The 27204-nt window shown below is 49.6% G+C and overlaps 1 protein-coding gene and 1 long non-coding RNA gene across 4 annotated transcripts; one reads left to right on the top strand and one right to left on the bottom strand.

Moving 5' to 3' along the window:
* Positions 1–4854: 4854 nt before the first annotated feature.
* Positions 4855–5636, bottom strand: LOC310693745. The gene is made up of 2 exons (XR_014519375.1): positions 5547–5636; positions 4855–5319 (listed from the first exon to the last, which is right to left on the bottom strand). It is a non-coding gene; the product is annotated as an uncharacterized lncRNA (long non-coding RNA).
* A 2974-nt stretch (positions 5637–8610) lies between these two features.
* Positions 8611–19335, top strand: CYSRT1 (cysteine rich tail 1). Of its 3 annotated transcripts, none has more exons than XR_014519189.1 (3): positions 8611–10529; positions 10795–11134; positions 15218–16573. XR_014519189.1 is itself a non-coding variant. In XM_083475652.1 (2 exons), the coding sequence occupies exon 2, from the start codon at positions 15320–15322 to the stop codon at positions 15719–15721; it is 402 nt and encodes a 133-aa protein (XP_083331778.1). In that variant the 5' UTR covers positions 10795–11134; positions 15218–15319; the 3' UTR covers positions 15722–16573. The 3 variants fall into 3 exon arrangements, 1 of the variants encoding a protein (XP_083331778.1); XR_014519188.1 differs by lacking the exon at positions 8611–10529 and adding an exon at positions 19321–19335 and having other exon boundaries at positions 10785–11134; positions 15218–19029; XM_083475652.1 differs by lacking the exon at positions 8611–10529.
* Positions 19336–27204: the final 7869 nt, after the last annotated feature.

Raw genomic sequence — 27204 nt, 5'->3', positions numbered from 1 at the left:
CGGCAGACAGATTGTTGTGCTGTGCTGTATCTCCCTCAAACTGGGCTAGGAAAAATGTTCCTGGGGTGATACAGTTTTGATAGATAAGGTGAGGGAAAGGCAAGGCTCCACTTAGAATCATAGAATCGTAGAGTTGAAAGGGATCATGAGGGCCATCTAGTCCAACCCCCTGCAGTGGAGGAATCTCAATTAAAGCGTCCATGACAGATGGCCATCCAACCTCTGCTTAAAAACCTCCAAGGAAGGAGAGTTCATCAACTCCCTGGGAGAGTATGTTTCATTCTTGAACAGCTCTTACTGTCAGAAAGTTCTTCCTGATGTTTAGTCAGAATCTCAATTCTTGTAACTTGAAGCCATTGGCTTGACTCTTTTCCAGAATAGGAGGAAACAAGCTTGCTCCATCTTTCATGACAGCCCTTGAGCTATTTGAAGATAACTATTGTGGGAATGTTCTGGGGTGCAGGAGAGGATATATTGACTAATTATATCCTTATCCAACTTGTGCTAACAAGTTCCCAAAATATCAGCAGAGTTTATAAACATTCCCCTTTAAGTTCGCAACGGTAACGTGTGCACAGGTTCGCTAGAACCTCTATAATAATTACTCTGGTAATTTCCCCTTTGTTCCCTCTTAAAATACAAGACACAACACAGTCTTTATAAAAGTATAAAAGAGTTTACTCACGTTCTGTTCACAACATGATCCCAGAAGGCAGGCAGGCTTAAAAAGGTTACATATACTTGGAATCTATCTTGTAGCAAGATAGACCTTATCTCCTCTCTTGGCTGAGAGCCAAGAGGGCATCTTCACATGCTTCCTCATTGAGGGAAAATGGCAGAGAGAGAGATGGCTGCCTGCCCTGTGCTTTTGTCATTACCTGCACAGGTGAGGCCACACCCACCTCTGGTCACATGCGGAGGAAGTCCGTCCCCAGGAAGTTTACCTGCTTGCTGGACAGACATCCCTCCCCATGTTCTAACATGTACACTCTAGGAATGTTGTCATTGACTGCTCCTGTGTTTACATCCCACAACTATCATATCTCCTCTCACTCTCTTTTCCAGGCTAAACATACCCAACTCCCTCATAATGACATCCTCATAATGTTCCTCGTTATATGCCACCCATCTGACTCCTCATAATGCTTGGTTTCCATCTTAGTTGCCTTCCCCTCCCACTTTCCAACTGGTCCATATCCTTCTTAAATCGTGGTGCTTGGAACGGGACATAGTGTGGTCTGATCAGGGCAGGATAGAGTGGTCCTTCTTTTACCCATGTGTTCCTTTTTATTTAAAAACCAGATTCCAGGATTTCCTGTAGATGGAAAACAGAAAACATTATTTGGGCCACTTCAGGATTTTGCCCAGCCTTGACCACTGGCTAACTGGGGCTGATGGGAGTTGTAGTTCAGCAACATCTGGGGGCTGAAGGATCTAGGATCATGTGTAGCAGGCAGCGTATCAACAGTATACGCCTGCACTGTCTTTCAAGTTTATTCTGCCCAGAAGTTTCCTAGGGACTCTTTTCCAACTGCTGACCAGGCCCAAATGAACAGAGAGATTCAAGAAAAGACGTAATCAAAGAGTGGTTATTCTTCGGTGGTTTCTTGACAGCTAAGATAACTTGGAAGTGAGATAGAAAAAATGATCAGTGTAGCAGTATAAAAAGATAAATTGACAAAATTTATTTTATATTACTTGGCAAGGAGCTTTCCAGAGAATATGAGAGTTAAGGAACTTTACACTGACTATTAAATTCAACTTGAAGGTAGCATATAAGCCAAATGACAAAAATCTTGTGCCTTGTCATGTCAAGAAGGAACTCACATAGACATATTTTCTTGCCATGTTGAGCTTTAACGATAAACAATTAGATAAATGCTGTTTTTTTAAATCTTAGATTAGATAATTTTTTATCTTAAATTAGATAATTCTTCTATGGAGAGGGGGATGGTAAGGCAGGGGAGGAGCAAGTGTTCAGTTCCCCTCACCTGTACATATTTTATGCTTGAAATATTAAATCCTCACCCTGCCCCTGATTTATATGTAAAAGGAGCAGACTCATTAACAAACATGGCTGCCTGCCATGCCAACTGTGGTCCATTTTCTCCTTTGTTAAAAGTACCTTTTCTGCAACTTATTTTAAGACGTCACCACTTCATACTATGTTGAGAGCAGACCTGGCCCATCCCTGAGGCAAGGCAAGGCAGCTACCTCAGGCGACAGGATCCCCAGGGGCAGCAGATCCGGCCACCAAGGAACGCATCACCCACTGCTGCCTTAGTGCTGGCAAGAGCTGTGGCTCCTTTGAGGCCAGACCTGCCACTTCCTCGGCAGTCCTCCTCGTGCCACTTCTACAGTGGCCTCTTGGCAAATAGGAGGTTGCTGCTGGTCTCCTTCAACCCTTGGGGAGGAATGGCAGAGGCTGCCTTTGGCGTTTCCTGGGTTCTGCACGCACTCAGCCTGATTCAGAACAAGCCCCTTTCTGACCTGTGACTGTCTTTGATTCCCATTTCAACTGTCGAGTAAGGTTAATAAATACTCCCCCTGCCAATATAGATCTTCACTCACCCCTTATTCCCTGGACAGAGGCATTTTGTGCTTCACCTGAAGTGCCAAAATGTCTTGGGTCAGCTCTGGTTGAGAGTTGTCAAGGGTAAGTAAAGGTAAAGGGACCCCAGAGCATTAGGTCCAGTTGTGGCTGACATTGGGGTTGCAGCACTCATCTCGCTTTATTGGCCAAGGGAGCTGGCATACAGCTTCCGGGTTGTGACCAGCATGACTAAGCCACTTCTGGCAAACCAGAGCAGCACACGGAAACGCCGTTTACCTTCCTGCCAGAGCGGTACCTGTTTATCTACTGACGTGCTTTCAAACTGCTAGGTTGGCAGGAGCAGGGACGGAGCAATGGGAGCTCACCCCGTCGCGGGGATTCGAACCGCCAACCTTCTGATCAGCAAGTCCTAGGCTCTGTGGTTTAACCCACAGCACCACCTGCATCCCTGTTAAGGGTATGTTACTCCAATAAGTCCCTGCTTGCGGGTGCTTCTCTGGAAGCCAAAATGTATGTTTATGTTTAAAGTTCCTTTGCAAGTCCTTCTAAGGCTAGTGGAGTATGCTGAAACCAGCTAGCATCCATAGCTCCTGGGAAACCCAGTTCCAGTCTACAGAAGAGAACTGCACTACTGAAGGATTATTTTTTTTTAATGCACTACTGAAGGAATGAACCCAAGGTGTAGGCAGCATGTTTGCAAACTGACTGCTCTGCGCAACAACAGGCACTTTCAGCAGGGAAAGCTGGCAACTGGCTTCTCCGTGAGCTGCCAAATTTTTAAGAATCCCAAACCCACACAGCTACAGGAGGAAGTGAGTAACAAAAGAATGGTACTAACAATAGAAACACAGCAACCCTCTAGAGCTAATGTAGTGCACATTGGGTCAAAACAGTCAATTCAATCAAAACAGTCAATACCTTTTAGTAGAATTAAGAACCTTTTCAAAGCTTACAATAAGTTATCATGCTTTACTAGACTTAAAAGGTAAAGGTAAAGGGACCCCTGACCATTAGGTCCAGTCGTGGCCGACTCTGGGGTTGCGGCGCTCATCTCGTTTTATTGGCCGAGGAAGCCAGCGTACAGCTTCCGGATCATGTGGCCAGCATGACTAAGCCACTTCTGGCGAACCAGAGCAGCGCACGGAAACGCTGTTTACCTTCCCGCCGGAGCGGTACCTATTTATCTACTTGCACTTTGATGTGCTTTCAAACTGCTAGGTTGGCAGGAGCAGGGACCGAGCAACGGGAGCTCACCCCGTCGCGGGGATTCGAACCGCCGACCTTCTGATTGGCAAGTCCTAGGCTCTGTGGTTTAACCCACACCCTTACTAGACTTAGGGCCACCTATATTCTAGAATGGAAAGGGGGGGTGCTTAAACTGAATTGTTTGAAATACTTGGATTTTTCCACATAGCATAAAACAAGGAAGAAAACGAGTAACATCTAAGAAGGTGAAACAGACTGGTGTCAGAGGGAAAAGAAGTTGTACAGAAAAATCCCACCTTCTGACTACCAGAGCCATGGTTCATGGCTACCTTTGGCTTCTAAGCTTTGGGGGAACTTTATCCAAAATATAAAGCACCTAATCTACCTGTGTCTTTACTATCTCTTTGGTGCTTATAGCAGATCCTCCAGATTTTGGCAAGCTTGTGTATTTCATTTTACTGCTGTTGCAAAGTTGTGGAGCAATGAATGAGGATGCCCTTCTGCTTGCGGCTGCTGTGCTAATTTGCTGCCTGCATTGTATGTACCTTCTGTCTCACCCCTTGCCTTTTCCTGTAAGACCTATTGCAGTCGTTAAGAGTCGTCAACAGGCTCATCTCAGCTATCTGCCAATCTCCCATTCCCACCACCCTTCTGAGTAATACCCCTCCCCACCTTCTCACTATATAGAAGGATCTGGCAACTTCTGTTTCAGTGTATCTGAAGAAGTGTGCATGCACACGAAAGCTCATACCAAGAACTAACTTAGTTGGTCTTTAAGGTGCTACTGGAAGGAATTTTTTTATTTTGAAAATGAGAGACTGTGAAAGCACATAGCCCAGTGCCCTTATGAATAGTAGCCTCTTATAGTCTTATTCTCCAATTGTCTTCCTGGACGCAATCCTGCAATCCCATTTTTGTTTTTCTCATTCTGAAACCTTTGGTATCATCAACACTAACTCCAGATCACTTATGAATAAGTTAAAAAGCAGTGATCACAGTCCAGATCCTTCAGGGACTCCACCTCATACATTGTGAATATTATGTTTTCCTATTCTCTTTCACTGATGAGAAAATAAAATTACAGTTTATTGCTGTTTGTGTGTGTATATCATGAAATCAGCTTCACACTGTTGATTTATTATATTGGGGTAGCTTCCCATTAAGAAGTTAGTTCTTTAACAGGGGGACCCGAGTACCTCCTAAATTTACAAATGCCTTTTCATCTCAAATACGAATGTTACTATGCTATAAAAAGCAAAAGAGGTCCATTTTGAATTCAGTTGTAGCTTTCTCATTCGATTTCGATGTGCTTTAAAGATGTTCTCTGCTTCACGTGTGAAAATATTTCTGTGATGTTTCTTGGGAATCCTGAGGCCAGCAACCTGCCAAATCTGATTCCACTCTCAATTTTAACAAGTTGTTGTACGCAGGAGAAATTCATCACTGTGTTTAATCAGGACTATCTCAGCTGTCAGGATCTGATGAGAATTCTCACTTGCTGTCTCCAGCCTCATGGTTCCTCCCTTTGGAATGCTAGGAGCTGAAAAGACAGCCAGGACCTTTGGAATGAAGGAAACACAACAGGATTTTTTTTTAAAAAAACCTAATTATTATCAGTGGGTAAGTCTTTTCATCAGGCAAGGCTAATATATTCAGAAGAAGTCCCCTAAGTCTGTTTAAAAGAAGATATTCATTCTAACTAATGTGTTGAAATTTTTATGGTGGTATGGGGAATATTTTATCCCACTGCCCCACTGGCCCTAAACTATATCTCCAGGATATTTACCAGGGATGGCCCATACTGTTTCACTGCCTGAAGCAAAATGGGAAGCTGCTCCCCCCTGCCCCCGCATCAAAGCCTTGCTTTCCAGGGCTGCGTGGTGGCAGTGGTGATGGCTTCCGGTGAGATCTCACAAGATCTTGAGAGCTCTGTGAGATCTTGCCAGGAGCCTCGTCTGCACAACCCTGGCTGGGGTGGCCAGGGTGCCTGTGGAGGCGGGTTGCCATAGGGTTAGGGTTGGGTCAGGGTTAACATTAGGTTTGGGTTAGCATTAGGGTTAGTGTAGGGTTAGGGATAGCTTTGTGGTTCCCTAAGGGGTAGGGGTAGGGGTAGGGCTGGAGATACATTTAAAGCTAGGGCTAGGGTTAGGGCTGCAGCAGTGACTTGAGATAGACTCCACCATGGGAGCAGGGCTGGGACAGGAGACTGCTAGAGTGCTGTCTACTCAAGATGCATGGGATCAGTTCCAATCCATTACCTCCGAGGATGTGGACAGGCTGCTTGGGTGAGTGAAACCGAACACATGTCTCCTTGATAAATGTGAGCTGGGAAGGGCTGGGTGATGGGCTCCTCTGCCTTCCTCTGTGAGGGAGCCTTCCCAGACCCACTGAAAGAGGCAGTTATTAAACTGCTTCTTAAAAAAACATACAGTGGTACTTCAGGTTATGAACTTAATTTGTTCTGGAAGTCCATTCTTAACCCAAAGCATTCTTAACCCAAGGGGTGCATTCCTTACATAGGCCTCCAGTGGCCCCAGAAGTGGATTCTGTTTGAATCCCGGGCAAAATTCACAACCCAGAACACCTACTTCCAGGTTTGTGGAGTTCGTAACCTGAAGCATTCATAAGCAGGACTGTTTGTAACCTGAGGCACCACTGTATTTGGACCTGGCCAATATGACCAACTACCGCCCAGTCTCAAATCTTGGGCAAGGTGTTTGAGTGGGTGATTGCTGAACAACGTGTCTGTGTGTCTTATTATAATCCTATGCGGGTGGCGGCTCCTCACAGTGGCGTAGCGTGGGGGGTGCAGGGGGGGCCGGCCGCACCGGGCGCAACATCTGGGGGGGCGCGCTCGCGCTCGCAGCTCTCTGCCCCTACCTGGCTCACTCACTCTCTCTCACTGCAGTGCTGGCTGTGCGAATCCGATCTGAGCTGCCGGGTCGCCGTCCACTGTGGGGGGGGGGGGTGCCAGGCGTGCGGTGCGGAGAGAGAGCAAGGGACTATCTGGGGGAGGCAGTGGCGTAGCGAGGGTTGTCAGCACCCGGGGCAAGGCAAGTAATTTGCGCCCCCTAACCCGTGGATTTGCGCCCCCTAAACCTAACCCCCAGATGTTGCGCCCGGTGCGGCCGGCCCCCCCTGCACCCCCCACGCTACACCACTGGGGGGAGGGACAGTGCAGCGGCAGCGCTGAGCGCGGGAGAGAACCACACTAGACCAGACCAGGCAGCAGCAAGAAGAAGCTGGCAGCGGCGGCAGGTTAGGGGTTAGGGGGGCGCAAATTACTTGCCTTGCCCCGGGTTAGGGGGCGCAAATTATTTGCCTTGCCCCGGGTGCTGACAACCCACGCTACGCCGCTGTTGAGTGTGTGATTGCTGAACAACGTGTCTGTGTGTCTTATTATAATCCTATGCGGGTTGCGGGTCCTCGACTCACAAAGCACCAGCTGGAGAGCGAGTGAGCGCGGAGCTCAGCCCTCTGGCGGCGGCGAATGAGGGAGCCGCCTCCAGCCCAGAACAGGAGGGCTTGTAGCTGCGGTCGGCGCCCGCAAGGATGGCCCTCCGAGCGGCTGCTTCACCCGCCTGCCTCCTTCCCACAGCGGGGCGGGTGCAGGCAAATCGGATGGCAGGCGCGCGGCTCTTTGGGCTCCCTGGCTCCAGCTGCCCGCCTGCGTTGCCGCGCCAGCCCCGCTCTCAGAAGGAGGCGAGCGGGCGAAGCAGCTGCTCAGAGGGCCATCCTTGCTGGCGCCAACCGCTGCTCGGCTCTGGAGCAGTGGCTGCCTTTCCCAGCGGCAGCGGAGGGTCGTGGCCGAGCTCCCTCCCCCCGGCGCGGCTCTTGCCACAGCTCTGGGCTGGGAGCCGCTTCCGAGGCAGCAGATCCGCTTGTGCTCCGTGGCGCAGGCGCTGGTGCCACGCGTGGCGCAGGCAACAAGCTACTCGCAGTCGATGGGTCCGTCCTTTCTGCCGGGATCCCCTCTCCCTGCTTTCCTCCTCACCACCCACCATACTGATTTGATCCGAATGCAATCCGGAGTCGCTCCGAATCGGGGCCGCCTTCCCCTCCCCAGGGCGGACTTGGCGCGCGCAGAAGTCCCGGTTTCTACTGTCACCCGCTTCTTAGCCGGAGTAGAGTTTGTGTTGGGGGTTTGGTGGTGGCGTTTTTTTGGAGGGAGGGTGTTTGCGTAAAGCGTGCTGAAGGTGCCGGGAGATGCATGCCTCGCCTGCAAAAACCCGCCCATCTGACGGTCTCCTCCCCAGCGGCGGGGAAACGGGAGTGCGGAGGGAGCGGACCGCCCCCGGCACAACTATTTCGGTAGGGTACCATCACGGCACCCCTGGATGCGGACTGCACCCCCCATGCCAGGCACCGCGCCCCACAGGCAGTGCGCCACGCCCCCAGAACACGCGCCACGTCCCTGTGGGTGGCGCATGACACCCTCACGGGCAGCATGCCATGCCCCCCCCCCCGCAGGCGTGCCAGCCACACCCTCCCTGCTCCACCCCCACCCCCCGGTAGCGGAGCATGCAGCTTCGCCAATGGTCCTCCCCTCCACCGCTGCGCTGCCTTCCTCCTTTCCCCCTCCCGGCCAAGAAACTGCAAGGAGCGCGAGGGGAAAACCTATTGGAATCCCAGTCCAGCCTTTATTGTGCTTTGCTTTGTGGAAGGAGACACAATTGTGGTAAATGAGGCTTCATAACACCTTATAATGCAGGAGGGAGAGTGGGGGCATAGCTGAGCTAGGAGAGGAAAATTGCTTGGAAGAGACTGGAGTGGCTGACAGCCAGAGAGAGGTAGTAGTAGTAGCAGCAGTGGTGTAGCGTGGGTTGTCAGCACCCGGGGCAAGGCAAGACTCCATCTTCACTCCGATTGGAGTCTTAAGCCATTGCCAATTTGTCTCCAACCAAGTTGTTCAAAAGCCTTCTCTTTTACTGGAGGTGGTTCTACATGGGCGAGGTCAGTGTGGTGAGTACAGGATTGGAGTCTGCCACTTCCCAGCGCACATCCTGTAGGGTTCCAGCCTCGTACATATAACTCTAGCATATTTGAATCTAAGTAGTGCATGAAGGGGGTTAAGTAAAGCTGTCCTGCCAGGCTTAGCCTATGTCATCACTCCCCACCTTGCCCAAGCTGCTGCAGGTTGTGGAGGATGTTCTCCTGGAGACACCTAGTTTGGTTGTCCTAGGGGATTTTATGATCCATGCTGACACGACCTTACAAGGGGCCACTTGGGACTTTGTGGAAAGCATGGCCTCCATGGGACTGTCCCTGAATAAGTTTGGCCCAACTCATAGCTGTGGACATGCCTTAGACCTGGTGTTCACTTCTACAGATGTGGGTGATCTGACACTAAGTAAAAGTGAAACAAAAGAATTGCCATGGTCGGATCACTTCATGGTGCAACGGGACTTCTCCGCGACCCTTCCCCTCTGCAGGGAGGTGGGACCAATTTGGATGGTCCGCCCCTGCCACTTAATGGATCCAAATGGTTTCCAGAGAGTGGTAGGGGATGTTTTATCCCATGTTGATAGCCTTTCAGCTGATTCCCTGGTGGCCCACTGGAATGCGGAGATAACCAGGGCTATCGACTGTCTGGCTCCAAAGCGCCCTCTCCGATTGCATGGAGCCCGGACAGCCCCATGGTTTACTCCAGAGCTGAGGGCGATGAAACAATCGCTGAGACAGCTAGAGCGCTGGTGGTGGAAAACACATTCTGAATTGGACCAGACACCAGTTAGAGCCTGACTTGCGAGTTGAGGACCCACCACCTGCTTGAGGATAAGAAAGACACAAGGACACAGTATATTAGGTTAATGGGCTAAAAAAGGCCACAACTTTATTGATTACAGCATGTGAGTGGTATTGGCTTAGGCATTGGATAAAACAACAGGGCGTGACTCCACCCCCTCAGGAAGGGGTGAGTCTATCAAGGGTTAACCACCAATAGGAGGAGCCTGTTGATGCAAATACAACTGTAAACTCCCCCTGAGGGTCACGATTAGGGGTCAGGATTAGGGGTTAGCGGTTGGGATTAGGGTTAGGAGTTAGAGATTAGGGGCCAAGATCAATGGTCAAGGGATTTGGGGTTAAGCAAGGGGTTTCGGGGTAAGGGTTAGGGGTTAGGATCAGGGGTCAAGGGATTTGGGGTTAGGCTTAGGCATTAGTGGTTAGGGTTAGGTGTTATGGTTAGGGGGTAGGGTTAGGGTTAGGGTTAGGTTAGGATTAAGGGATAGTGGGGTTAGGATTAGAGGGTTAGGGCTAGCGTTAGAGGTTAGGGTTAGGGAGTTACGGTTTGGGGTGGGTTAGGGTTCAAGGATTAGGGCTAGGGATTAGGGTTAGGTTCAGGGTTCAGGGTTAGGGTTTAGGGTTAGAGTTAACAATAAAAACAATAGCAAACAAACCAATGGCATCAACAATACTACTGAGAGGGACAGAAAGAAAAAAGATTGCACCCTAGACAAGAAGAGGCAGGACCCCCCCCTCCCCAAAAAGACAGGGACCTTTGTTATGTTTGATGTTTTATTAGGCTTTTAGATTTGTTGGAACTTGGAAGCTGCCCATAGGATGCTTCAGCAAGGATTGTAGATAAACTGCCTCTGGCACTGGAGGGTCCATCAAGCAGCAGCTGAGACCTGCCCAAAGATCTCTGCCGAATGAGGACAAAGGAAGCCACAGACAAGAACCCCCTTTTCCCGAAGGGGGGCAGGGGGAGTGCGTTGGACTCTGGGCAGGTGGTCAGCGGCCTAGGCAAGGACCACCGAAAAGGGCACAGGTGACTCCCCTATTTGGGGGACTTCTGCTCCATGACAGATAACCACCTTTTTTTTAAAAAAAAAGAAATAACATCTCAGATGTGGATTAAAAGGGCTGTGCTGGCTTTTCTTGCTGTCTGAGTCCCTGGGCAAAGAAACATGCCTGATGCCTATAGTTTCTGCACCCCGCCTTGGGCAAATGACGCCTGACTTTTAGCAGGCCCTTTAGATGACCCTCGTGACCCATCCCAACCATTCTATCATTCTTTTTCCTGGTTTTTCTAGCAATGAGATGCGGAAAGAATGGAAACTCTTCCACTGAGGCAGTTCCTGCGCTACTGACTCTCCAGCTTTGGGATTGTCAAAAGAAAACATGAACCGGTTTGAGTCGGGCAGCCACATTCCTTTCCGCAAGGGGGACTCAGGTTGCTTCTGTCGTCTGTGTGCTCAAGGTGTGCTCTGGGAGGGGCCTGTGAGCCAACAGTGACCTCATGGGGGAAGGAGGGGCCGGAGCAGCTGGCCAGGCGTCCCAAGGGTGTGGCTGGCTGAAAATCAGCCAGGCAGCCACTTTGGGGTCTCCCAGAGGGCGGCAAGTGCCAGCGAGGAGGAACAAGCCCAGCGCCAGGTGAGTGTCTGGATACCTGCCCTTAGAACCCACCTGGGCTGCCCTTCTGGGTGCAGGGATACAAGGGAGGTCTGCCGGGGGAAATAGCACTGGCTCAGCACCCTGCAGGGACTCCCTGGATCTGAGGCAGTTCCTGGAAGGAGACTTAGCAGGGGAAACCCTCTCCTGAAATCTTCATCTTGTTCCGTGTGCGTAAAGGCTGTCAGCATTTCCGTGTGATTTTATTTTCGGGAGTGTTTCTTATTTTATTGTATGACTTGTTTATTTGATAGACATTTCTCCAGAAAAAGACTGCTCAGAGGCTTTTTATATAATAATAATAATAATAACAATTTATTATTTATACCCCGCCCATCTGGCTGGGCTTCCCCAGCCACTCTGGGTGGCTTCCAAAAAATATTAAAATACTGTAATACATCAAACATTAAAAGCTTCCCTGAACAGGGCTGCCTTCAGATGTCTTCTAAAAGTCTGGTAGTTGTTGTTCTCTTTGACATCTGGTGGGAGGACGTTCCACTACCGAGAAGGCCCTCTACCTGGTTCCCTGTAACTTCGCTTCTCTCAGTGAGGGAACCGCCAGAAGGCCCTCGGAGCTGGACCTCAGTGTCCTGGTAGAATGATGGGGGTGGAGACGCTCCTTCAGATATACTGGACCAAGGCTGTTTAGGGCTTTAAAGGTCAGCACCAACACTTTGAATTGTCCTCGGAAATGTGCTTTTCAATATGTTTTAAAAATGACAACAATCTTAAGAAACACAGGTGCGATGGAGCAGAGTGGCTGGACAAACCCAGAGAGATGGGTGGGGTATAAATAATAAATTATTATTATTATAGTATTATTATAATAATAATAAACAGCAACAAACCAATTTCATGGTTTACATGCAGCTGCATTTGAAATGACAACAGCAACTTCTAGCTCAGTTGGTAGAACATGAGACACAACATCATGGTCATGGGCAAAAGATCCCTGAGGGTTGGACAAGGTGACCCTCATGGTCCTTTCCAACTCTACAAAAAAAATCAACACCTGAACCCCAGTTTGGTCAATACTGCAGGCAGGCTGTCACTGAAGCCAAAGTTTCCTCCCAACTGATTATGGGCTCCTGCTCAGAATAGAATCCACCCTCCGGTACGTAAGATTTGCATCTTACAAATAAGAAATAGGCACAGAAGGCAAGTTGAAAATGATAGGAGTGATTAACCCTGATTTTTTATATATCCTGATTTCCTCTCCCCCCTCCCCAAATTTCAACTGGTGCAGTTTTCAGTCTCTTATCTCCCAGCCTTTCAGCATTGGGGGGATTTTAATTCTCCCTAATTCTGTAGGGCCCCCCCCCACATTTCTGGGGCTTCACCAAGGATCACATCCTATAAATGTCCTGACCCCACAAGCAGCTTATCCCTTGACTGATACATGCCAGGGACTCTGGTGTCTTGTCAGCAGCCACATTGACATTTGACTGTTTAGATTAGCACTTCAGGCAGTTGTCCAAACTGGGTTGCCACATTTTTTCCGCTGGCCCTGCTCCTGTGCGTTGTATAGCTACCCCACCCCTTAACAGGTATGGGAAGCCTCTGAATCTCAGGGTTATGGGTTCAAGTTCCATGCTGAACAAGATTCCTTCATTGAAGGCTACACTTCTATGATGCCTGGCACAGAGGAAATCTGATGCTGTAAGTGGAGCTGTGGGTTAAACCACAGAGCCTAGGACTTGCCGATCAGAAGGTCGGTGGTTCGAATCCCCGCGATGAGGTGAGCTCCCGTTGTTCGGTCCCTGCTCCTGCCAACCTAGCAGTTCGAAAGCACGTCAAAGTGCAAGTAGATAAATAGATACCGCTCTGGTGGGAAGGTAAACGGCGTTTCCATGCGCTGCTCTGGTTCTCCAGAAGCGGCTTAGTCATGCTGGCCCATGACCCAGAAGCTGTACGCCGGCTCTCTCGGCCAATAAAGCGAGATGAGCGCCGCAACCCCAGAGTCGGTCACGACTGGACCTAATGGTCAGGAGTCCCTTTACCCTTCACCTTTAAGCCTTTACCTCTGGAGTGTGCGGTTAGGGTTAACACTTTCCCCATTCCCACCCTCCCTTGGACTCACTCTCCCTAAACTGCATAGCAAGCACTTTAGACAATCAACACAATCTTAATAATCCCCTTGCCTCACAGCTTGGAGCAGGAAGCCTCCTGTCCATAGCTGTCAACCTTCCCTTTTTTTTGCGGGAAATTCCCTTATTCCAGCGCCGTTTCCCACTGCTTCCTGCTGCTATCCCAGATTGTTAGATATCCCATAGACCAGGGGTCTGCAACCTTTAAGACAAAAAGAGCCACTTGGACCCGTTTCCGAAGAAAAAAAAACCGGGAGCTGCAAAACTCGTCATTATAAAAATAACTTTTTTGTCACTTTTTATTATTTCTTTGTTTGAGCCCTCAGAATTACTCCTCCTCATAGAAATAAACGTTAAATTAACAAGTTACCTTTTTTTTGGTGTGTGTTCTTCACTCCCCTTCAAAACAGTGACCAGCGTACATGCCCCTTACAATGTAGCGGGCGGGTGGGAAGATGACATCGGGATGGTGCGTGACTAACGCACGCACCGCCCCCATGCGACGTCACAGCCAGTACAGCGCCCGCCACAGTGGGGAGTGTCGGGGCGCACAATGCGCCTCCTCCCCTCGCTAGTATCTGCCCCGGAGCCACGGCAAAGGTGTAAAAGAGCCACATGCGGCTCCGGAGCCGCGGGTTGCAGACCCCTGCCATAGACTGTCCCCGGGACAGTTGAGGCTGCTGATCCCTTATTTTCAAATCTGAAAGTTGACCGCTATTCTCCTGTCCCCTGGCAAGGGCATTGCTTGTGTGCAGGGAGGAAAGCACCCCCAGTTGAACTTTGACCTGACTGTATTGGTGCGCATGAGCAAGCCAGGGAAAAACAGGCGGCTGCTCCCTCCCAGCCTTCCTCTCCCTTCTGTCTGCCACATTCGTTGTCACTCTTCTCCCAAGGGGGAGCGGCAGCCAGACAACTGGTTAAAAGCAGGGAGAGAGATGGCAAAATATTGGTTTTGGCCACCTGCCCAACTCCTAAGAAAAGCTCTACAGAGTTGGCTGAGTTTAGGAGGAAATCCTGCCCTTCCTGGTCAGAGAGAGGACCTGTTTTCCCCGCTGCCTTCAGTCCTGGAATCATAGAATTGTAGAGCTGGAAGGGACCTCAGGTGTCACCTAGTCTAACCCTCTGCAAGGCAGGAATCCCCGCACCAAGCATTCAGGACAGATGGCCAGCCAAGCTCTGCTTCCAAACCTGCAAGAAAGCATTTCAATGAAAGGCCTGGAAGTGGTGACTTTGAAGGCCTTCGTATGCCAACTTCCCTGTTTCCTTCCTTGAGTGCAGGGACTGTATTTTCCATGGAAGTAGGACTCTCTTTTTTGCACCACTTTTAATGGTTCTGTGAGACACGGAGAAACAGGACAAGCAGGACATTCCAGTGTCAAAAAAAAACACCACTGGGATGTCTTTTGTAGTTCTGGAATTGTCCCCGGAATAGCAGGGTCTGAGAGTTATATTGTCAGGCCATTTGACAAAAGAGCTCCTATTGCCTTAGCTGCTGTTATGTGTGGGGTTTGGGGAATGTGTGAAAGCACTTATCCCCATGTCCAGGGGTCTGCAACCTTTAAGACAAAAAGAGCCACTTGGACCCATTTCCGAAGGAAAAAAAACCTGGGAGCCGCAAAAGCATTGCGACATTTAAAACAAATATATCTCCAGAGCCGCGATCTGACAGCGGGCGGGAAGGTGACGTCGGGACTAACGCACGCACCGCCCCCATGCGACGTCACAGCCAGTACAGCACCTGCCACAGTGGGGAGTGTCGGGGCGCACAATGCGCCTCCTCCCCTCGCTAGTATCCGCCCCGGAGCCACGGTAAAGATGTAAAAGAGCCACATGCGGCTCCGGAGCCGCGGGTTGCAGACCCCTGCCCATGTCTTTGTAATGTCTGTAACAGTGATATACACGGTAATTTCTTACATATAAATGAAAAATACAACTGATGATTTTTCAACCATTTCTCCCCACGCTCTTTCTTCTATAGAGCTGGGGTGATCTGCTGCTAGCCTGAAAGGCATCTCTCCCATTGATCACCCGGCTGTAACTTCTCGTCCTGTGGCTCCCAGGATCTTCCTGCTGGATTCCCATGGATCGCGGGCTGACTGTCGAAAACCCCTACGCCAGCGTGAGCCTCCCTCGTGCCCAGCTCCCAGGCAGCTTCCTGAAGTATTACCTGGGCGAGGGCTGCACCCCAGACACGGTTCTCTCCGACCCCAGCAGCTACTGCACTTACTCGGCGCAGCAGGAGAAGGAGAGGGAGGCCGCTCCGCAGGGGGGGCCACCCAACGCCCCCTGGGGCATGCAGAGGATCTCGACGCAGGAATCGTGGGCCCAGCCCTACAACCCCTATGCCAGCCTCAAGATGCCTCACCAGGGCTCTCCACAACCCTTCCACTGGACGAGCCAGCAGGAGGGCTGCTGCTGCTGCTCCTGTTTCAGAAAATGCTGCCCCTGCTGTTGCAGGAAATGCGCCTGCGTCATCTCCTAACTCTGCCGGCGTTCACTGGGGGTTGCTCCCAGTCTGCTCTCCAGGTGTCCCTCTGCAGGCGCACTTAAGGGCGCAGAGTGGGGCAGGAGCTCTCCCTGGACCCCTTTTTCTTCTGCGTCTCTGAACTGGAGGTGGGTTAGGTGGATGGGAGGCAGGGAGTTGCTGGCTACTTGGGTGCCAGAATTGAGGGCCTTGGGGCCAAAATTGGGCCCTCTAGTGCTTTGTAAGAGCACCCATCACCTCAGTCCTTTGGAGGCAGAGGTTGCCAAACCCCAAACCTGTGGAAAGGCTGGTCTGGGGCAACTGGTCGCCAGGGTTCCCTTTCGTTATGGGCCAAATCAGCTGCTTCGAGGGGGACTCTGCCTCCCCTTCCGCCTCCTCTCTTCCTCTCCAGCACAGACTCGTTTTTTCCACATTCCCATGCGCTTTCTGCTCTGTTCTTTCCTTATCCGAAGTGAAAGGAGCTGCTGTGGTTGCCTTTCTGGGCATGAGGTGACAGAACATTCCTAGGACTCTCACACCAAAGATCGCTTTGTGGGCCAAAGCAGCCGTGCCCTTCAGCCTCCATTGGCAGCGCCACTCAGCCTCAGCTCCCCATATTTGGTGCCCGCTCTCTCTCTTCCTCCTCCTCTGCCACTGCAAAGGCTTCCTAGTGTCCCTTGGAAGTAAGGTGGCCGTCTGTGGGAACTGGCTGCTTTGTGGAGGGCAGGGAGCCACACACCAACTGCCTGGGGTCACAAGGCTGGGAAATATATTCTGTGGCCAAGTAAAAGAACCTCAGAGGATCCTCACCGTTGCCTGGATGCTGTGCTCTTAACGGTTCATAATAAAGAAACAGAAGACAAAGGAAAATATATCCACTATTCTTCTTTTTAACTCTTGCACACTGAAAGCACCCTTGAGGAGGCGGGTTCGGGGGGGGGGGTGTGTTCTTCATGTCTTTTCTTTTATTATTGAAAAAGGATGCCTATTTCTGTGGAAGTGGGGGCTGCCCGCTTTAGCTACTGGCTTGAGCAGGGTCAAGCAAGAATTGCCTTCCATGGGGTGGAGTTGGGGGGTGGGGTGCTTGTGAAGTTCACAAAGGGCCCTCTCTTTCCACCTGGTTGGAAGCTGGTCAGGTTGCCCGGGGGGGGGGGAAGCAGGGCTGCCCACACCCCTCCCCACAAAATAGCCCTACTGGAGGGCTTCCTGTGTGATTTCCCCCAACCTCCCTGTACTGCAATGATAGTTCTCCCTGGACCAGGGTGGGGTGGGGTGGGGGCGGCCAGTCTTGGCCCTGCTTACTCAGCCCCCCCCCCCCGGTTTCCTAGTTCTCTGGGGAGTTGTGGTCCTGAGGGCACCAGCTTGGTGCAGACCCAGAGATGCTTCACGAGCTGAAAGCCATTGTGATTGGAGGGGGGTGCACCCAAGGCAGTCCTACCATCCGCTGTCTGGGTGCATTGGAGGCCAGTTTGCACAAACTAGGTGCCAGTGGCTGCAGCCACAGCGGAGACTCTTCCGGGGCATCAGCTGTCTTGAGTTCAGGTTTCACCACAAGGCTCACCAGAGTTATAAACCCAGAGACACAATCCGGAGGATTGGGAGAGGCTCACGTCCTCCCCAGAGCTGCCCTAGAACCTGGAATCTCCAGCCGGATCTGTTTGGAATACTTCTCACAGCAGTTTGATATGAACAAAGCAGCCAGAAAAAGGTTCTGTTTCTTTGTTTACTGCATTTGGTGACCCCCAAAGGGCTCCCCAAGTAGCTCACATATGAAACAAGATGGAAACACCCACTCTCATTCAGACATGTTGGCAGCACCAGCCTAACCGCATGACATGCAGCCCGAGACTGGGCACTGAGGATCCTGGGTCCTCCTGGATCCACTGGGTTCCTGCCATGGAGAGTCTTCCCTTCGCAGCAGCTGCGAAAGAGAAGGATAGGCAAGAAGGAGCCACTCGGCCATTTCAGGTGCCCCTGCGACACTGCTCTGACTCAGCAAATTTGTTGTTGTTTAGTCATTTAGTTGTGTCCGACTCTTCATCCCCTGGCAATTCCTCCAGGGCCCATTTGCTCCACCCCCATTGTTCTGAGGTCCAGCGCTGAGGGCCTTCTGGTGGTTCCTTTTATTGAGAGAAGCAAAGCTACAGGGAACCAGGCAGAGGGCCTTCTCAGTAGTGGTGCCCACATTGTGGAACGCCCTCCCATCAGATGTCAAAGAGATAAACAACTACCTAAAATTTAGAAGACATCTGAAGGCAGCCCTGTTCAGGGAAGTTTTTAATGTGTGACATTTTAATGAATTTTTCATCGTTGTTGGAAGCCAGCCAGAGTGGCTGGGGAAACCCAGCCAGATGGGCGGGGTACAAATAAATAATAATAATAATAATAATAATTATTATTATTATTATTGCTGAACTTCCCTGGCACAGCCTCGCCTCTCTGTCCACACGTTTCCTCACACTGTGCCTGGCATTTGTGGCCAGTCAGGGTTGTGCCCGTTCTGAACAGAGCAGACGCTGCTGGGGACGTAACACCGCCATGGTGGGTGAGGGCACAGCATGATGCCAAGTGCGCCCTCTGGTGTGACGTCCTGAGGGCGGGCAGAGGCAGAAGCCACCGGCGGAAATGGCGCTGCCACCATGCTGGGCCCAGTGGTGTCATCCTAGGAGACACGCAAAGAGTAGGATCAGGGTTGAAACGGCGGGTGTGAAACACACAAGTTTGGTAGGATTGCTACATTTTACAACAGAGCCCTTGATTTAAACAGAGTAAAATGAAAAGGTGAAAAGGAAAAACGTAAAATAGAATCCTAGAATAGGGTCCCGTGGGTCTTCTAGTCTGACCCCGCAATGCAGGAATCTCAGTGAAAGCATCCAAGACAGATGGCCGTCCGACCTCTGCTTCAAAACTTCCCAGGAAGGAGAGACCACAAAATGGGCAGGTTGAATGCTTAAGTTGTGGGGGAAGATGGGGTTGGTGAGATGATGTCATCACCCCGGGTACTCATATGTGGGTGTATCTGCATGTGGGCAGACCCACCTGGAGACGGATAGAGGAGCAATCTTTACCCCCATACTAAAGTTTTGCTCATCCACCTTTGCTCTCAGGAAGCCAATAAGAGAACAGAAGGAATCCCTTGATCTTCTGCCAAGTTCTTTCTTTTCTAATGAGAGGCGCCCGCAAATCCTACAAAGCAAACACATTGTTCTCTTATAAAACTGACATACTGGAGAAGAAAAGGGTTCTCTCAGGAAGTGTGGATGAGTCTTGCCAGGAACCGCAGCCCTGACTCAAGCTTTCTTTTAGAAAAGAAGGAGAAGGAAAATGTTATGTACTGAGTTGAATAGGATCCAAAATGCAGCAGTCTGATTGGTCCTAGAACAATGCAGCAGTATGATTGGTCCACAGAAGCCACCCAATCCAGCTCCAGGTGGAAGGGAATTCGCAACCTGATTGGCCTACAGGAGAATTCCGGAATTAGCCAATCATGTGGGGCCCAGTGTGTAAATAATGTATATAAAGCAGACACTGTGGGGGAACTTCCATTCCTCCTCACCACTATGAGCTGAATAAAGAGCATAAAATCCACTCTCGACTCCGAGTATATTTCAGAGAAGGAAGCCCCTAGCCGTCCCAGAAGGAAAGGGACCGTGCAAAATGTGCAGGCACCTTGAGGGATTTTGGAAATCAGCCTGGCTGCCCCTGCCTTTCAGCGTTTTCTGTCAATGAATAAAGTCAGAACTGTGACTGACGTGCAAGGAATTTGCACGAGTGGCTGTCGTGGGGCCCCTAACTCTAAGGTCCCAAAGAGATGCTCTCCCTCCCACCCTCACTTCAGGGCACATTTCTTCCCGGCTGCTCTCTGGTTTTCTAGCGCTTGGAGTCTGAAACATTGTCAAGTCATACCAGTGGGATTGGTTTCCATTTTTCTTCATGAGGGCCACATGCGAGAGGCAAAGGAAATGTGTGCAGGGCCAAAGGAAAGCCTAAAAAAACCCAAGAAGTAGGACTCACCTTTTTCTGTGATTCTGAGTTGTTTCAGGGTTTTTATTTTTTTATTTTAATGTCATCTGCCTTGGGAGCTGAGGGTGTAGGGCGCATCAACAATAATAACAATACTAGTAATAGTAATAATAATAATAATAGTAAGAATAACAGTAACTGATTCAGGGTCACTAGCCAGTCTGAGCTGTTTCCCAGGGTGAGACTGCTGCTGCAGGCTGACAGCTTCCAGGAGCCCCGGGTGAGAGCAGACTGTTGGGGGGGGGGACCAGAACAGGAACCGTTCCCCCCCCCAAGGTAAGACCCCCTTCCCCTAACATTCCAGACACCAGACAGAGATCAGAGGGACCTAAGGCCAGGAAATGGCCCTCACATGAGAAGAAGGGAGGAGCGAGGACCCTCTGCGGAAATAGGCTGCGGGCGCCATTTTTGAAGAGGGAAATAGCCGGCAGAAGTGCCTCCATGGTGGAAGAGGGCAGAGAGTGCCACTGACGCCATTTTAGGAGAGGACTGCAGCCAGGCAGATGGAGAGATGCTAGGCACAGAGGTGGCTCCAGAAATCTCCATCCAGTTGCAAAAGGTGGGTTTCCCGTAGTAAAGTGCAACTGGAACAATGGGAGTATTGAACGCTACCCATACTCAGTTTGGCACCCCCATCCGCATTTGCGTACCCACACACAGAGGCTGGGAGCCCCAATGTCACAAGCATCAGTGGGGCTCGGCCCCTGCAACAGTGGCCAAAGCCAAAAGTCTATTGAATAAGTAATATTTACAAATACTGGCATGTATGTTTGTGTTTTGGACTCAGTTTGCAGTTTACAGTGTTAAGAGGTGCTCTAAAGAAAAGCACTTTCTACAGTCATGAGCATTCCCTTACAGTATGCTGATGTTTTTAACTTTTGCTGGAAGCTACCCTGAGTGACTGGGGAAACGCAGCCAGATGGGTGGGGTATAAATAATAAAATTATATTGCTGCTGCTGCTGCTGCTGCTGCTGCTGCTGTACAGTGGTACCTCGGGTTCAGTACTTAATTTGTTCCGGAGATCCGTTCTTAACCTGAAACTGTTCTTAACCTGAAGCACCACTTTAGCTAATGGGGCCTCCTGCTGCTGCCATGCCGCCGGAGCACAATTTCTGTTCTCATCCTGAAGCAAAGTTCTTAACCTGAGGTAATATTTCTGGGTTAGCAGAGTCTGTAACCTGAAGCGTATGTAACCTGAGGTACCACTGTATTATTATTTTATTGATTGATTGCATATGTACAATAAATTTTTACTGACTGGAAACTGAGGAATTGCTGCTTACAGCCTCCCCGGAATCATTTCAACAGTCAGGAGCAGACCTAAAGCCTTCTGGGTGATTGTACATATGCGGGCTATGCGACCCACAAACATGAACTGTCAGCTTACAAGGGGTGCCTGTTATGGGGAAGCAGGGTGGTCGTTCCCCAGCCTCTGCGCCAAAAGGTCCTCACAGCCCTACACGAAACACACCCAGGGGTAGTGAGAATGAAGGCCCTTGCAAGGAGCTATGTGTGGTGGCCAGGAATCGACGGGGAAATAGAGGCCTGGGTTAAATACTGCCAGACCCGCCAGGAGTCCCGCCCAGATCCCCCGAGGGCCCCCGTCCAACCCTGGGAGTCCGCCCAAGCGCCTTGGTCCCACCTGCATGTGGACCTCGCTAGCCCCTTCCAGGGAAGGACATTCTTCATAGTGGTGGACTCATACTCCAAATGGCTGGAGGTCGCCCAGGTACCATCCACTTCCATGGTTGCAGCCATCCGAGTACTATGTAGGCTGTTCGCAACCCACGGGCTCCCTGACACCCTCATCTCGGACAACGGAACAGCATTCACATCAGAGGAGTTCCAGACCTTCGCATTGCAAAATGCCATCCGCCACGCATGATCAGCGCCGTTCCACCCCTCCACCAATGGCCAAGCAGAGTGCATGGTACGGACCACCAAGGACGCCCTCCGCTGCACGATGCAAGGGGACTGGGAGTACCGCCTCACTGCCTTTCTCCTAGCCCAGCATAGCACCTCCAGCACAACAACTGGCCGGAGCCCAGCGGAACTACTCATGGGCCAACATCTCACAACAAGACTGGACCGCCTTCACCCCGACAGGGCCCATGACGAGGCAGCAGTGGGGGAAGGTAGGAATCCCCGGACCTTCCAGCCCTGCGACTCAGTGTATACAAAGAACTTCGGGACAGGCCCAGCATGGGTACCCACCACAGTCACCAGGGCGACCAGCCCCGTGTTGGACGAGGTGCTAACGGGGGGGGGGGGGGCGCCAAGCCTGGCACTGTCACTGCGATCAACTACGGTGACGATTCCCTGGGGGAAACTGCGAGAAGGGCTGGACAGAGGAATCCCAAGGGGACAGCAGAAGGGTAAGGCCCATAGAGGAGGAGGAGCGGGTAAGGGAGGCAGAACTAGGAAGTCCAGAAGTGATTCCCCAGGCCAAGCAGCCACAGGAACCAGAACCACGACTGAGTGGACCAGCGGCGCCCAACCCAATGGCCCCGTCACAGCCGGCAGCCCCAGAACAAGAGCCAGAAGCAGGAACCCCTAACGAGAGACACCCGAGACCACAACGCATACGTAGGCAACCAGCATACCTCAACGACTACGAATGCTAACCTTCTGGGCACAACAGGAACTTAGAGGGGAGGGGTGTTATGTACTAAGCTTGGATCCTTGAACAATAGGCAAGTAGGATCGTAGAATGCAACAACTGATTGGCTTGCAGGAAAAGACCAATCAGGCTCCAGGAGGAAGTTAATCAGCCTATTAGGCTAGTAGGATCGTAGAATGCAACTACTGATTGGCCTGCAGGAAAAGACCAATCAGGCTCCAGGAGGGAAGCAGAATCAGCCAAGACTCATTGTGTAAATAATGTATACAAAAGCCTGAGGTTTGGGGGGGGGGGGGCAATTCAATCACTGTTTTACAAGCTGCAATAAAGAGCATGAAATCACTGCAGGACTCCGAATATATTTCATTCCCTTTGACCTTACCGCCTTGGGTGACCCTGCTGGGAGTACGAGATTCCCAACAGCTTCACTCACAAGGGTCATAGGAATGTGCAAGCCCACTCACCATGACAAGGTGATGATCCAGTGACTGAGAGAACTGAGATAGATTGCACTGAGCCCTGGTCTCATTCCACCAAAAAGGCTCTGGCTGTGGTTGAGGACAGCTGGATATGTTTTGGGCCAGGGCCCACCAGTAGGTTGCTGTTAGATGAGCGTCATGCTCTTTTGGGCTGTGTATTGTGAGATAATTCCCACAGATAAGAAAGGTCACAGACTGCTTAGGGCTTTAAAGGTTAGCACCAAAACCTTGAACCTGATTCGATATTCCACCTGGAGCCAATCCAGCTGATGAACAACCAACTGAATGTGGGCTCTCCACAAAGTCCCAGTAAGAACTCATGCGCCTGCATTTTAGACCATTTGGAGTTTCTGGAGCAGTCTCAAGGGTAGCCCTGCGTTTTTATCTATCTATATATCATCTATCTATCTATCTATCTATCTATCTATCTATCTATCTATCTATCTATCTCTATCTGTCTATCAATCTATCATCTATCTATCTATCTATCTATCTATCTATCTATCATCTATCTATCTATCTATCTATCTATCTATCTATCTCTCTATCTATCTATCTATCTATCTATCACCTATCTATCTATCTATCTATCTATCTATCTATCTATCTATCTATCTATTATCATCTATCTATCTATCTGTCTATCTATCATCTATCTATCATCTATCTATCTATCTATCTATCTATCTATCTATCTATCTATCTATCATCTATCTATCTATCTTTCATCTCTCTCTCTCTCTCTCTCTCTCTCTCTCTCTCTCATCTATATCTATCTATCTATCATCTATCTATCTATCTATCTATCTATCTATCTATCTATCATCTATCTATTATTATCATCATCTATCTATCTATCTTTCCTCTCTCTCTCTCTCTCTCTCTCTCTCTCTCTCTCTCTCTCTCATCTAATCTATCTATCATCTATCTATCTCTCATCTATCTATCTATCTATCTATCTATCTATCTATCTATCTATCATCTATCTATCTATCTATCTATCTATCTATCTATCTATCTATCTATCGCATTTATACCCTGCCCTCCCTGGCTGAGATGTAGAGCAAGTTAAAGTAGTCTAGTGTGCAGGTGACTGCTGCATGGATCACCATGGCTAGGCTGGAACGGGACAGATACGGTACCAATCGCCTAACCTGGCATAGATTAAAAAATGCCACTTTAGCTACATTTGTGACCAGTGCCTCCATAGAGACAGAAGCATCCAGGATCACACCGGGACTCCTGATGGTGGGTACAGGTGACTATTGCGTCCCATCAAGAGCTGGGAGCTGGCAAACCGAACCAAAATCATTCCGGCTCAGCGCAGGACCAGAAAAACCGAATGTCACCACTCTTCTTCTCCTTCCATTGCAGCACTTCTGGAAGCTGCCTTCCAGAAGGGGAGGGAGGAGACAACTGAGCAGGTCGTGGTGAGGGGGCGGGTGGGTGAGGAAGGGGGCAAGAGGGGTCAGTGGGGTGGTGGGGTGGGGCCCCTTGATTTGCCCTCCCAAAATGTCAGGGGTATGCCTGATCAGTCATCTCTGAAACTTTTTCCCATGTGAGGCTTAAATTGGGCACAAACATGAATCCTGCACTAGCTGAGACATTTGTTTTATTTTTCTGCCAAATCCTCTGTTGAAATAATATGGAACACACAGAGGAGGCGGTGGGGCTAAGAGCAAATGAGCTACTTAATGTTGTGCAAGAAAACTGCTGCTCCGGATGAAGTTGCAAACTGTAAATCCTGAGATGGTCCACAAGATGGCAGGAGAGTACCGTGGAGATATGGAAACAAACTTTATTCGCATCAGTCGATGGCCATAGCAACAATAAAACAATGTTTATTTTGCATACACAGAAAAGGGAATTTTAGTATAAAAGCACAGTCTAGGCTCCTGAATCAACAATCAATTTGCACTATCAAACCCCAAGAATGGATGCAGTACTATCACTCACTTTACCAAGATCAGGACAATAGCTGTCAACGTTTCTCTTTTTTTAAGGGAAATTCCCTTATTCCGAATAGGATTCCTATTCGGGAAAAGGGAAAAGTTGACAGCTATGATCAGGATGCTCAGCCTAATCACCCAACAGTATCTCCAGAAAATTTACCAGCTTGGCTCCCAGTATCTATAACTGAGGTCAAAAACCTCATTACAAAGCTAAAAAACAATAAAGCCCCGGGCATTGATCATTTGCCCCCTGCTTGCGGCAATATTCTCTCATATTGATTCATCTGGCCTACTCCCCAACATCTGGGCCACTGCAGTAATCATCCCAATATTCAAAAAGGGCCCTACATCGGATCTGGCTAGCTGTAGACCTATCAGTCTCTTACCTATTATTAGCAAACTAAACGCAAAGCATCTCCATAACAAACTAACCAACTGGATTGACGCCGAGGCTATCCTCGCTGAGGAGCAAGCAGGATTCAGGCAAGGCAGATCTACTATAGAGCACCGTGGAGATTCTTAGACTTGCCCTGTGTTATGTACTGAGTTGAATAGGATCCAAACTGCAGCAGTCTGATTGGTCCTAGAACAATAGGATTCAGAATGCAGGAGTCTGATTGGTCCTAGAACAATGCAGCAGTATGATTGGTTGGCAGGAACCACCCAATCATGCTCCAGATATAAGTGAATCCACAACCTGATTGGCTTACAGTAGAATTCTAGAATTAGCCAATCATGTGCAGCCCATTGTGTAAATAATGTATATAAAGCAGATACTTTGAGGGGACTTTCATTCATTCCTCCTCACCACTATGAGCTGAATAAAGAGCATGAAATCACTTTGCGACTCTGAGTATATTTCACCCTGATCGAGCGAAGAAGAACTGCGTGAAGAATTAGGTTTTCTACAAGTGCATCTCTTGGCTGAATCGAAATATGCACTCCAAACAGGGCAGTGCATGAAATTCTCAATCCTACTGGATTGGAATTGGGCTCACAGTCTGTAGTGCAGGGTGGGATATGAAGACACAGTCATAGGAATGGGATCCCCAGTGCCATTGCGGAGTACAGATGGAGATATTCCTTCTTCCATCTTGTGATGTGAATGGGGCAGACGTTCCCGATAAAAGCAAACCAGCCCATTCACACTTGGGAAGTTTGTGGCGGGATCTTGAACTGCAACATCTCCTTGTGAATGAGTTGGATAAATTTTTATTTTGCTATCGTCTCACACTTTGCCCTGGTGAACTCGGGCCTCCTAGACTTCCGCATTAGTTTTCTATTACTAATGTATCTGTACGTATTATTTGCATACATCACTGTACAATACCTTCATATTTTACACGAAATAGCAGTATGCAGGGATTTTTATAAATCAATAGGGTGAGCTGTCAGAATTACAGATAACAAATAAATGAATAAATGAGGAGATCTATGATCTGCCGTGCTGCAAGGGAACCTTTTATTATTATTATGCAAACTGCTGCTCATGAAACACGAACAGTTTAAGAGCAACACAGAATGCAATGGAACACGCAGTGTTAAAAAATCTCACTACAAGGTAGAAAACCTAATAACTGGATACGACAAAGACCCACAGATATGGATTTATTGGAAAAGGCCGCAAAGCTAAAATGGACATAGGCAGGACATGGGGCCAGAGACGACTCAGCAGTGTTAATACGGAGACCATGCAATCTTAATGGATGCAGGAGGCAAACAACAAAAATTGCCAGAGAGAACTTGAGGAGGCCTCTATCCAAAGATGGGCGTGAGATGCTATAGAAGAATGAGAAACTGCAGACATGGTTCTAAAGTCCTGATTAACCCACATAAGTAAAGGTAAAGGTCCAGTCGTGGCCGATTCTGGGGTTGCAGCACTCATCTCGCTTTACAGGCCGAGGGAGCCGGCGTACAGCTTCCGGGTCATGTGGCCAGCATGACTAAGCCGCTTCTGGCGAACCAGAGCAGCGCACGGAAATGCTGTTTACCTTCCCACCCGAGCAGTACCCATTTATCTACTTGCACTTTGAGGTGCTTTCGAACTGCTAGGTTGGCAGGAGCAGGGACTGAGCAACGGGAGCTCACCCCATCAGGGGGATTCGAACCGCCGACCTTCTGATCAGCAAGCCCTAGGCTCTGTGGTTTAACCCACAGCGCCACCCGCATCCCTATTAACCCACATGCTAGATTCCAATTAGTCCCCACATGCTGGACATTTATGCAGAACAACAGCAGCTCTGCACATAAAGGCACAGCTAACATAATGTGTAATTTAGCCCTGAATTGCAGTTCTCCTCTTTGCCTATCTCTGCCAATGCCATCGACTCTTCAGGAATGCATCGTTCCTCCCTGGCCGCAATAGCAGGAAGCAAGAGGTCAGAGAGTACTGGGGAGAGATGAGGAAAGGAGTGTGAAAATTAATC

This window comes from Podarcis liolepis (genome assembly GCF_965112155.1).
Source record: "Podarcis liolepis genome assembly, chromosome: 1".
Taxonomy (NCBI): Eukaryota; Metazoa; Chordata; class Lepidosauria; order Squamata; family Lacertidae; genus Podarcis; species Podarcis liolepis.
The sequence above is the reverse complement of the archived record's forward strand: the minus strand, read 5'-3'. Positions and strand labels throughout refer to the sequence as shown.

Excerpts from the sequence above, each read along its gene's own strand:
- CYSRT1 (XM_083475652.1), top strand. The coding sequence starts at position 15,320 with ATGGATCGCGGGCTGACTGTCGAAAACCCCTACGCCAGCGTGAGCCTC.